At 41.3% G+C, this 13138-nt stretch overlaps 2 protein-coding genes across 5 annotated transcripts in view; one reads left to right on the forward strand and one right to left on the reverse strand.

Moving 5' to 3' along the window:
- LOC110989111 (transmembrane protease serine 9-like) overlaps positions 1–2395 on the forward strand; it is a 36531-nt gene extending 34136 nt beyond the window's left edge. For both annotated transcript variants that reach the window (XM_087143327.1, XM_087143326.1), the window contains exon 23: positions 289–2395. In XM_087143327.1, the coding sequence (XP_086999453.1) occupies positions 289–725 (437 nt within the window). In that variant the 3' untranslated portion in view covers positions 726–2395. The remainder of the gene's footprint in view (positions 1–288) is intronic.
- Positions 2396–2399: 4 nt separating this feature from the next.
- The window catches only part of LOC110989110 (complement C3-like), a 92141-nt gene continuing 81402 nt past the window's right edge, over positions 2400–13138 (reverse strand). For 2 of the 3 annotated variants that reach the window (XM_087143325.1, XM_022253252.2), the window contains exons 32-39: positions 12805–12892; positions 12506–12580; positions 12112–12217; positions 7020–7109; positions 5039–5128; positions 4569–4652; positions 4084–4222; positions 2400–3536 (exon numbers count right to left, since the gene is read on the reverse strand). In XM_087143325.1, coding sequence (XP_086999451.1) covers positions 3395–3536; positions 4084–4222; positions 4569–4652; positions 5039–5128; positions 7020–7109; positions 12112–12217; positions 12506–12580; positions 12805–12892 — 814 coding nt within the window. In that variant the 3' untranslated portion in view covers positions 2400–3394. The remainder of the gene's footprint in view (positions 3537–4083; positions 4223–4568; positions 4653–5038; positions 5129–7019; positions 7110–12111; positions 12218–12505; positions 12581–12804; positions 12893–13138) is intronic. The other variant, XM_022253253.2, reaches the window with a different exon arrangement.

The raw sequence follows: 13138 nt of genomic DNA on the forward strand, positions 1-13138 counted from the left end.
CCAAAAATACATAAAATTGTAATTTTTGGTGACTAAAGGACAAACAAAACTTACTATCTGTATCGACCTTCCAAATACAGTATTGAAATTTGCACCGTACTTTCTATACTGTCTTCTGCATTATTTGGACACACATTCACTTTTCTGTCATTTAAAAAATCATAACAGTAATAACTTCCAGTACAGGGCTGTTTTTCCTCATAAGGTATGCGTTTCCTTTGGTGCATGTTTTGCATTCCAGTGACCTTGAATTGGTAGCTAGATAGTTATAACCCTTGTTATCCGCAGGGAGAACACTCTATTTGCCAAGTGGAGAGCCGTCAATGTTGGCTGGATGGGGAACAGCACAGCCTTATGATTATGGGAACCTGTGCATTGACGGAATTAAGCCTACATCGTCTCTCCTCCGGCACGTCGTTGTCCCTGTGCGCACACACGCGGAATGCAGGCAGAGTTTTCTCCATCACTTTCAGTGTGCCACTGTGTCAGATTACAAGCCCGATATCGCGTTTTGCGCGGGAGTACCGGAGGGCGGTTCTGATGCATGTAAGGGGGACTCAGGTGGGCCTGTCATGAGGCAGCTAACCGTGGCAGACGGTACCAGACGATGGGTCCAGATTGGTATTGTCAGCTGGGGAGAGGGTTGCGCCGTAGAGGGTCGGTACGGGATTTACATCAGGCTGTCGGCTTACACCGACTGGATCCAAGAACACGTTGGTGCTTGAGATTTAAACGTGCTCAGAGGGTTAATGGGTGCTCATGGGTTAATGGGTTAAATCAGCCCCTAGACTACCGAAGAGTGAAAAGGAGTGTTTATGATTATACATGTATTTGTTTGCTGTACCTTATATATATTATAATACCGTATTTTTCTTTGCTCATATGATCTCACCTGACCGTGCACGAAAGTCATACCCCAATCCATGTTTATATCAAATCTTGATGCAATGGTCTGTTCCCCGCCCTGACAGCTGAAGCTGTAGAATAAATTTACCAGGTTATTCATGTCCATTAGTACGTGTGCCAGTTCACGTACACAGTCCATTCTGTACAACCCCCTTTGCATTTTTACTTACATCTTAATTCTCTGTCTAAAGATCTTTTCAATATACAATCGAATTTAACAAGAAAAACATGTCTTCCACTGATCGACAAATATGACGACAGGCTTGCTTTCAGCAAGGAATGTAATTGTAAGATAATTCGACCTTAGAATATATCTTGTGCCCAGAGAAGAGGGTATGCTCACTTTCGTCCCGAATGTCATTGATATTGACATATCTTATGAGGACTAATGGACCAGAAGTCCGTGTCTTGCCTAGTTCGGTGGGCCTTTGGAATGATCGGGTTTTGGCTTGTGGTTTCAATATTGTGGCGGTGACACTGATGAAAGTAAAACATGTTGGTAAAATACCTCAGAAAAGTTAGTGTAAAAAGAAAATCGTGTCCGAACATATTCCCATTACACTCCCCTTAGTATGTACCACACAGAGAAGTAGAATGGATCGCTTGAATTTAATTGTAAGGCTAAGATGAGAAATGATAATAAATGGATTTCTCCAGGTGTGTTGTGATTATATTGAACTCAAATAGCACTGTTATTTTCGGAATACAGTATACTCTGGACAGATATCCTCGGAGCCACGATATATCATATCATGTTTTGGAGGGCGGATTTATTGACATCTTGGGCAAAAATATTGAAACTGTCTGGCTTGTGTAATCGCTGAATTGTTTTCAATTTACAGGCATGCATCCTTGCACTAGCTACTGAAATAGATGGTCGATCATTGATCAAAGCAGTGTCAAAGGGGGGATGGTTCCTTTCAAAACAAATTTTTTCTAAGGATTTTTTATCACATGGAGCTTTGTATGTGTTTCTTTCTTGAGTGTGTTTTCAATTACGCTGGCTAAGCTGTTTTTAGTTACTCTATTGATGTTGGGTAGGAATACATCGGCAGTGCCCAACTACATTTGCCCTGAGGTTTCGATCTCAAGAGTTTAAGCAGTACAAAACTGGACGATGAGAGACATTACCATATGACCGATAGCTTTATGATGGATGAACGTATGTGACATGGGCAGGATATTGCTTCAAAACGTCAAATGGTCATAAGAAAAATTTCAACGTGGGAGTGCACCAAGTTCATCCTCAGGGGCACCTGCTACCTCCTTTCCCATTGTGGAAATTAGGTTGAAGCGTTAAAATTCCTTTTCAGACCGGACAGTCTCATTTTGATACTTGCTTAATAGTTGAAGCTGTGTCCTATATTTTAAGTATTCGTTCAACTGAGCTAAAGGTTAAGTTGAGGTTTATTTGCACGCAATTTATATTTTTACTTAATTTTTTGCACGTTTTCCTCTCAAATAAAGGAAAATAGCGGCAAATAAACAACTCATATTTTGTCAGATCCTGCTTTATTCATACAAACACCTCACACCTTTTGGTCCCCTTAATTGTCTACATTCGACAATTCTGTTCTCTCGTCGGCAACTGTAGCCCTACTTGTCCAATTTTTATCAAGAGTTGAAATTACAGCAAAGCACACTGATTAGCGCAAATTATCAATCACTCAGAAAAATCATTTATAAATGTCGTAAGTCAAGCTACAAACTGGTTAAAGAACTCAAGCCCATGTATGAGATCAACGAGAAGTGCTGTTGTCAATATATACGTACTATTTCTATGCACAAGTACATGTAAGGGGCAAACCATGGCAGGGCTACAAAATAAATGTTTCTCAAATGTATTAATCTATTAAATGAATTAAAGAAATTTTACTTTTTTTGCGTTGGTCAAAGTATGATTTCTGGCATGCCTTGACCCATACGAGGCAACAACAATACTTATAAAAATTAAGTCAAGGTCAGTGATGAAATAATAAGCGATATTAGTTCAAATACCGCCCTCAAAACTAATCAGATTGGCTTTGCTTGGTTATGGCCGTTTTTAAACAGCTCTGACTTTCGCCAATCAAGTTTGCTCTACGGCATGAAATCTGGTCACCGTGTGGAGAGAATAGGAAATAATTCCACACGTATATCGAGCCAGCATTTACGCAATCACCCCGCACAAAAGCTACAAAAATTTAATAGATCTACTGAGCTCCGGAATAGCAACATTCGTGACATACCAATAAAATACGACACAACGTGGAATTATTGTTATCCGCTTTATCACATGCCCGGTTACAATTCCATCCGGACGTCCAATCAAAAGTGCGGGGTTGAAGTCAGAATCAGTTGACGACTAACATAAGCGAAGTAGGCCAATTAACAAAATTAAAGCAGTTCGTTTGAAAAATTTAGACTGATGCCTTCCAATATTGAAAAGTGAAATGTAAAGAATGACTTGACCGTTAAACTCTGGTATGGTACGGGAATGAGTTCATTTTTAAGATCTGCATGCCCCGTGTTCCATTTGGCGCTCCAGCTCCACGAGTTTCTGGTTGATCCGTCGCCATTTACGAGTTCTTTCTTGGTCCGCCGTAGGGTATGTGTAAAAATACATTCTTCCATCGATCAGGTACGTGTACCTATCGATAATAAATAAAGGACAAAGACCAGACGCATTTAACGTGGAGTAATCTGAATGGTGTGGGTCGCGATGTAGAAACTGGTTTTAACGAGTGCCGTAATGTGGAAGGCAGCAGCGCCGCAGTCGGTAGTTAATCTCACTACACTGAAAACGGGTATCATTGTTGTTGTCAGTGTCGGTGTCACGGGACCTTGCTGCAACGTCGTTGCAGCGTATAAAGTGCATCCTTGCAGTGTCGTGAATAGACAATCAAATGTTTCCATGGCAATGTTTTTTTCAACAAAGCCGCAACGTCGTGAAAAATACAACGTCTACACAACGGAGCAGATGCAACTTCAAAACAAATTTGGCTGAGACCACACCTCTTCATTTACATGTATCTAACTTAATATGTAAATAAACAAAAAAAAGACGTTATCAAATGAGAAAAAAATCAAAATCCAACCATTCGATTAATAAGACATTTAAACGTTGTGACGTTGTCACTACACACTTATACAACAGATAGTAATCAACAATCTCTATTACAGTCGACAGGTACTCACGCATATTCTGCCATGTCCTTAGCCGGCAATCCTCCTGTTCCAATAACCAAATACGAATGTTGTAGCCTGAATTTAGGAGTATCACATCCTTTACTTTTCACGAAGACCCGTACGTCACCATTCAGGACTTCATCCATGCCTTGAATCATAAGACAAAGTAACATAAATGTTCTTCAATTTTTCAACAAAAACGGCATATACCCACAAATGCACTGTACACTATGAAAAATTCTACTGTATCAACTGTATAATGCACCAGCTTGCTTGATAGTCTAGTTTAGAATTTTCAAGGTTGAGGCCGCAGAACATTTGTCACTTGAAGAGCAAAATGTCTTAAAACTAGACATAGAGATAGCTTGGCATTATTATGGCAGTAAAGTGCATCTTATTCAAGTAATGTTTTTCAAACATTCTAAGAAACTGTTCATGCTTCCAAGTGGGACCTGCCCGAATTCCGTTTTTAGCAGATCATATCGTGGACCTACCTCGTTTGAGAGGCTCAAGAATTGTCATGTTGTACAGCTCAAAATCACCTTTGCCCACCACAGCATCGACGCGCACTTTGTAAGCTAAGTGATATAGAAAAGAAAAAAAATACACATACCCTCAATTTAATGAAAAAAATTATTGTTTTTGGAATTGTTAGCCACAACTGCGTCATGGACAGTGTATATAGTTTCTAAACACTCCCTAGGCACAATGCACAAGTTTTTGACCACAGGTGAGTCACTCTGTATCTAGCTCAACTCCTGTTGAATGGCTGTTACAGTATGCTACCTCATTCCTGAAGATGTTTTGTATAAAGAACTAATTATCGAATCGAGCATGGCCAATATTAGTCTTTTTCGAGTCTGTATAATATTAAGTAAACTATATCTTGTCGGTTTACTTTTGCTGACCGCTAATTAAACTTTAAAAAAGGGACTAAAATATAAATAAAGTCTGGATCACTAACCAAAATGGGCTTCCGATGCACAGGCCCTTGCTGTCATTTCGTAAACACTGTAGTCCTTTGAACTCCTGGTCGGTTCACGTGCACATTTCCCTGTTACACACAAATGTTAAAATGGAAAAGGTCTTATAACACCCCGGGCATATCCTAACTCAATATCTGGTTTATCCCGTTAGCGCTTCCTAAGATAAGAAACGTTTTGCTGTCTTATTTTGAACACACAACAAACGTAAGTGGTGGAAGTGCACCAAACCTTTTCCATACTTTCAACAGTAAAAACAATACACTGCAGTGCAGTATTGCAACTGCGTAAGTCCACAGCAAAGTGATCATGGGCAAAAGCTACACTAAATGGGAAGATGTAGTTTCCTAATTCTCAGTCCTTCAATTTTTATTTATAGCCAAGAACTGGAAACTACATATTTCGAAGGAGGTGGAGAAATACAAAATACTGCAACGTTCACCGCGCGGTCTTTGGCCAATTTGGGCGATCGACTTCATGAAGTTGATAATTTGTACATTAGAATAGACACACTTCACTGAGACTGCAGGTATTGAGTTCTAACTGGTTCGTTTCAACAAACAAGATAATATATTACAGCAGTTCAAGCCTCTTCGTTGCGCTTGCCTTCACACAATACACCCACACGCAATACAGCCCAAAACATAAGGTTACCCCCACACTGTGTTGCGCGCGCTGACCCACATCGGGGCCAACTCGCAACAAATCCTAAATTGCATACAAGAATTGAAGCCCGTTAACTGTACTACTGCGCTATATTTGTTACAGTATTGTGGTTAATTTTGTTTGTGTGTAGTATTAGATTAGTTTCAAATACGATTTCGTTTTTTATTGCTACCGGCTGTAGTTATTCGCTTCTCGAACACGCTGTTATGGCGAAAACGGTTCCTTTCGATCTATGACTGTTTGACCAACCGTCTTTCTTTTTTACCTTCTTTATTTTGTACACAAGCCAATAAGCCTTTTGCGTGTTAAGTTTGAATAGAATCCGGTACACCCTGCTATCTTATTTCACAGAAACAGAACGATTGGAATTCCCCAAACTAAAGACACTGTTGCTATTACCTCGTGATTCGGGGCAAAGCTTTTGCATAGAGACCACTATCTCTGGAATGGACCGGTTCCTTTGTGCCCTTCTCATTCCCAAGAAAACAGCCATTGATGCAAGGCGTCTCTTATGTAACTAAAGATTACCCCGAATCACAAGGTATAGTATGAAATTTGCTGGTTCATGAACGACTAGGAAATCTACGCATTACGGCTGCTTCGCAACCAAGAAAACTAATGCTCTTGAGCAAGATGGATCATTTCAACCGGTGGGTAGATGCTTCTGCTCAAGGCGAATACGCATGCTGTTTCAGCTTCTGATTCGCATGATAAATTAAAAAGCACGACAGTAGCCGTTTTCATGCAGATACCTGCGGGCAGCTGGATCGTGTGAAATACCTTGAATACATGACAAATACGGTTCGAAGCCTAGGATATCGATTTTAAAGAGAAAAACGTACCAGAAACCGATACAATCACAATCCACTAAAAGACTCAAACATTGGAATGCTTTTTTTATAGATGACAAACGACAATAAAAAAGAACGTGCAAAATATAAATGGAACAGGGCTCTGCTTAGTCTCTCCCGATATTTTCTCCACTACTTCCAACATGATAAACTTAGGGAGAAAACTATGCACCATCCATAAGCAGCCTAATGTTGTTGTCTTTACCACCGATTGCAACTAGGACCATCGCTGTTACCTTTCTGTAACCAAAATGCGTGGGTAAATGAATCGTAGAAATTCTTTTTAAAAAGTATCAACTCAACACGTCCACTGAATGAATTGTTCATTAAACACACATACACCCACATACGAATGGATTCAGGTTTATAGGGTGTATTTATTTTCATGTATGAAATTACAGTACCGATAAAGTAACTCACATTCACAAAAAGGAAAACCAATTACCTGCGGCACACACACACGTGTCTCCCTCACAAAACGTTGGAATGGAGGAGAAGCCCTCTTTGCGACTGACGAACTTTACACATTCTTCTGCTTTTACAAATGAAATTTCAGATTTGTTTATAGCTAAAAAATGCACAGCAAATAAAATGAAGATCACTGACAAGTAAAATTCTACACAAGTGCAATTAATTATTTATAGAGAAATGGTCAGCCATAAATAGGGGTTGGTTGGAAAACAGAACTGTCCTCTATCACGACAGTTTTCTAACCAATATTACTATATGGCTTTTTGGAATAAACCCCTGGTGTGGTACACCTACAGTAGAAATCAAACCAAAATCAAACTAGAGGAATGTGGTTGTGAACAGCCACAGAGCTGCTTCGGATTCAGAACCTTTACTAAGCATCATTTGTATATTTTGTGAGCAATTAAATTCCAAGAAAAAAGTCTTTTAGAAAGGGTGATTCCCACAGTCCTAGTCGTTCGACCAGTCCTTGCTTTTTTCTCAGACTGCAGAAGCTGGAACGAGTACGAACTGCTCGGCACAGGGCATTTTCCTCACTTATGCCACGGTAGCGGCTGCAAGTGTGTGTATATGTGTAGTATGCACCAAAGTGAGGGCAAAAGTCACCTTGTACAGAAATTATAGCAGACAATCTTACTGGTAAATGGCGCTATTACTTCATACTAGGCTCTTAAATACAGATCGTGCTAAACTTATATATCTGAATGTCGTGAATTGAAATTTACGGTTTTTTTCTGTAGAAAGTGGAAGTAATTGGACTCGATTCATTATGCACCATCCATAAGCAGATAGGAAGATGGCAGTAGTATTGTATGTAAATTCGTATGCAAGTAAACTTTGAAAAACCAATCAACGAATGAGGTCATTGTGACGTCAATTCAGAAATGCAGTCAGGGATTAACTGTTAACGTACCTAGTGAATTTTACAAGGATCCTAAATTGCCTACCATGTAGAATTAAAAATCGTACATTTTGGTGACATCATCATGACATCACTAAATTTTCCAACGAATGGATATCTAATACACATGCTGGAGGTCGAGCAAAAAGAATTTTGAAAAAACTTGTTTGGGTCAGGAGATATGAAAAAAGAATGTCAAAATGACACAAAATTTACAAATCGTCAAAAAATCAGGTGGTGACGTCAACAAGATGTAACCCACATTTTCACATATAACACATTTGGATTGGTTTTTATGCTAACTTTTCTCTTTGGCAATTTCGTTCTACTACAAAAAGTATGTCATTTTTAACGCGCCAGTATATTGACACTGTACTCTTGAATTCGGAGCATATTTGGGTTTTTTTTCAATAAGCATTGGAAGTTATGACTTCGTCTTTACTCACAATCCTAAATATTGGGTAGTTTTGCACTAAAATGAAAACTAAAATGGTGTTTGATTTCATTTTCAATCTCTTCTCTTTATAAAGTGTGGAGGTATACGTTGAAATACATGGTAATTGGTCTAATAAGATTATGGCTTGAAAACACCCGCTGGAATGCTCTAAAATGAATTTCTGTAAAATAAATTCGTTTTTTAATATGACGCCGATAAGCAAATCAGAATACTTTAGGTTTTCCCGACGGAATCCATCATCTTCGCACACGAATTAGCGACACTAATCCTAACCCTAACCCCCTTCTAACACTAACCCTAAAACCCTAACCCCTTCTAACCCTACACATTAACCCTAACCCTACACCCGAAAACACTAGCCCCAACCCCTAAACCCTAATCCAAACCCTAACCCTAAACCCTAACCAACTCAACCCCTAACTCTAACCATAAAACCCTAACTCTAACCCCTAGACCCTAACCCTGACCCCTAACCCTAACCTCTAACCCTACACCCTACCCCTCACCCTACACCCCTAACCCTAAAACCCTAACCCCCTTCTAACACTAACCCTAACCCCCTTCTAACCCTATTCGTAAAACCCTAACCCTACACCCCTTAACCCTAACCCCTAACCCTAAACCCCAACCCCTTCTAACCCTAACCCCCTTCTAACTCTAACCCTAAGACCCTCACCCTTACCCTTACCCCCTTCTAACCCTAACCCCAAAACCCTAACACTAAAACCCTAACCCCTTAACCCTGACCCTTAAAATTAACCGTAACCCTTAACCCTAGCCCCCAAACCCTAAACCTAACCCAACCCAACCCTAACCCTTACCCTAAAAAAATAATCCTAACCCTAAACCTAACCTAACCCAACCCTTACCCTAAAAAATAATCCTAACCCTAACCCATAACACAACCCTAACCCAACCCTAAGCCTAACCTAACCCTAACCCTAAACCTTAACCCTAACCCATAACCCTTACCCAAACCCTTACCCCTAACCCTCAACCTAACCCCATTCTAACCCTAACCCTAACCCCCTTCTAACCCTAACCCCTAACTCTGAACCTAACCCTAACCCCCAAACCCCTAACCCCTTACTCAAACCCTAACCTAACGCTCACCATAACCCTTACCACCAAACCTTAACCCAACCCAACCCTAACCACAAAACCCTAATCCTAACCCTAACCCCAACCCCTAACCATAACCCTCAAGCAAACCCTAACCCCCTTCTAACCCTAACCCCCTTTTAACCCTAACCCTACACCCTACCCCTCACCCTACACCCCTAACCATAAACCCTAACACTAAACCCTAACCCCCTTCTAACACTAACCCTAACCACCTACTAACCCTAAAACCCTAACCCTCTTCTAACACTAACCCTAACCCCCTTCTAACCCTATTCGTAAAACCCTAACCCTAAAACCCTAACTCTACACCCCTAACCCTAAATCCAAACCCTAACCCCTACCCCTAACCCTAAACCCCAACCCTAAACCCCTTCTAACCCTCACCCTAACCCCCTTCTAACTCTAACCCTAAGACCCTCACCCTTACCCCCTAAAATTAACCCTAACACTAAAACCCTAACCCCTTAACCCTGACCCTTAAAATTAACCCTAACACAAACCGTAACCCTTAACCCTAGCCCCCAAACCCTAAACCTAACCCAACCCAACCCTAACCCTTACCCTAAAAAAACAATCCTAACCCCTAACCCTAAACCTAACCCAACCCAACCCTTACCCTAAAAATAATCCTAACCCTTACCCCTAACCCAACCCTAACCCAACCCTAAGCCTAACCCAACCCTAACTCTAAACCTGAACCCTAACCCATAACCCTTACCCAAACCCTTACCCCTAACCCTCAACCTAACCCTAACCCCATTCTAACCCTAACCCCTTACTCAAACCCTAACCCAACGCTAACCATAACCCTTACCACCCAACCCTAACCCAACCCTAAGCCTAACCCTCCACCTAACCCTAAACCTTAACCCTAACCCATAACCCTTACCCAAACCCTTACCCCTATCTCTGAACCTAACCCTAACCCCCCAAAACCCTAACCCCTTACTCAAACCCTAACCCAACGCTCACCATAACCCTTACCACCAAACCCTAACCCAACCCAACCCTAACCATAAAACCCAATCCTAACCCTAACCCCAACCCCTAACCATAACCCTCAAGCAAACCCTAACCCCCTTCTAACCCTAACCCCCTTTTAACCCTAACCCTACACCCTACCCCTCACCCTACACCCCTAACCATAAACCCTAACACTAAACCCTAACCCCCTTCTTACACTAACCCTAACCCCCCTACTAACCCTAAAACCCTAACCCTCTTCTAACACTAACCCTAACCCCCTTCTAACCCTATTCGTAAAACCCTAACCCTAACTCTACACCCCTAACCCTAAACCCAAACCCTAACCCATACCCCTAACCCTAAACCCCAACCCTAAACCCTAAACCCCTTCTAACCCTAACCCTAACCCCCTTCTAACTCTAACCCTAAGACCTTCACCCTTACCCTTACCCCCTTGTAACCCTAACCCCAAAACACTAAAACCATAACCCCTTAACCGTGACCCCTAAAATTAACCCTAACACAAACCCTAACCCTTAACCCTAGCCCCCAAACCCTAAACCTAACCCAACACAACCCTAACCCTTACCCTAAAAAATAATCCTAACCCTAACCCTTAACCCTAACCCAACCCAAACCCTAACCCTAACCCAACTCTAACCATAAAACCCTCATCCTAACCCTAACCCTTAACCATAACCCTCAAGCAAACCCTAACCGCCTTCTAACCCTAACCCCCTTCTAACCCTAACCTCTAACCCCTAACCCTAACCCCCTTCTAACCCTAGCCATAACCCCCTGCTAACCCTAACCCTACACTCCAAAAAACCCCTAACCCTATCCCCTAACCCCTAACCCCTAATCCCTAATCCCTCACCCCTAACCAAAAACCTAACCCTCAACCTACCCTAACCCTAACCCCCTTCTAACCCTAACCCCTTCTAACCCTAAACCCCTTCTAACCGCTAACCCTCAGCCTAACCCTAACCCCCTTCTAAGCCTAACCCTACACCCAAAAACTAACCTTAACCCTTTAACCCTCATCCTAACCCTAACCCCCTTCTAACTTTAAACACATTACACATTATATAATACTACAAACATTCAACTTCCGGGTATGTTCAACAAAAGTCTGTATAATTCTTTGATGAGGTGTGATATCCCAGCTGACTGTTGTACAATGTGAAGAAACCGGCCGTTTCCTTTTTCTTGAACTGGGAACACGATTTTTAGCTGTTTTATTTGTACAAGGTTTCCTTCACTGTTCCTCTTCCTTTTACGACAGATGACTTCTATCCCAAAATGCATCTAAACCTCTTTTCCAGAGAGGGGAAAACGTCCTGTGGACGAGTGTAAGTCCATAAAACGTCTTTTGACTGTCAAAATCGCTCTGGGAGCGATTTTGACGGTCAAATGTTACGCACATGTGTGTTATGTTAATGGAGTCTGTTTTTCCGTAAAAGTGAAATGAACGAACGCATCGTTTACGCAACACACCAAAAAAGGTACATATGAAAAGTGCCTTTATCCGGCCATTCGCTTTGGAATACCAAACTGGCTCAGTGCGTTCAAAAGAATAATTTGCATAATTCAGCATGGGTGCATGAGCAGACTTACTGGAATTATAGAAGTTACGGACTCGGATGGCAACGGGCTGCACCCTACCGACGTGAAACAAACGTTCAGCACGGAACTGGATGTCTACTGCTTCCAATCTAGGGACCTATCGGTGAGAAAACACAAGTAAGACAAGTACGACTTTCACCAAGTTCACTAGTGCCGCTGGCGTATACTTTTTCTTTACAGGTATGAAGATGGATTCTACGGTGTATTCTTGCAGTAGTTGGCGATGTTTTATGTTACGTTGCACACATTTATTTTTCTTGCTCATGTAGAAATGAATGCAACTGGCATTGTAATAAAGATACTAAGCTGTGGGCTAGCGTTTATTTAATCTTTCTGTGAGGCGTCGATCATTTGGTGAGCCATATGCATAAAACGAGGTACTTACATCTTCGAAGTAGAAAACAACCGAGTGCTCAGTTGTTTCATATCGCTGAACCCGCCCGTTACTGTTTGCCGTCACCTGCGAGTAAGGAGTCATTAGAAAGAAATAAACCAATCGAGAAAACAGACCTGTGATTTGATTGATTTTTTTATCAAAAAGTATCTTTTTGCAACATTAACATACACTTTTTTCCGATTGTGATAACTTTTTTCCGCTTGGGTATAAGACATTGACAACATTACACACGAGGCAATTAATGAAATAAATAATTTGAATTACACATACAATTTGTCCATTTTTACCCTTCTCAGATCCTCCTCAACCGCAACGTAGCCGGTGAAGAGGCCAACAACCAAGATAGCCATACCGCTTTTCTCGCCACGCAAGTACCTGCATAAAGTATAAGTGAAAGCCATCTGCTGAGACATGTCGTATAACCCCCACGGTAAGTTCATAAAGCCTGGCGCTCGCCTTTGGTATTTTACCACATGATCCCACTGCCAATCGCCGTTGATTAACTAGACTTTGACATTAAAATGCCTAAAAATGAAGCTTCCTACTTGTATCATCATATTATGTGTTAGATGTGTCATGCAATGCTAAACATCCGTCATGCGTTGCAGTGGGCCTCCCGTT

The sequence above is a fragment of the Acanthaster planci genome, linkage group LG11, assembly GCF_054643075.1.
Source record: "Acanthaster planci isolate LZ-2023a linkage group LG11, COTS_SCS, whole genome shotgun sequence".
Classification (NCBI taxonomy): domain Eukaryota; kingdom Metazoa; phylum Echinodermata; class Asteroidea; order Valvatida; family Acanthasteridae; genus Acanthaster; species Acanthaster planci.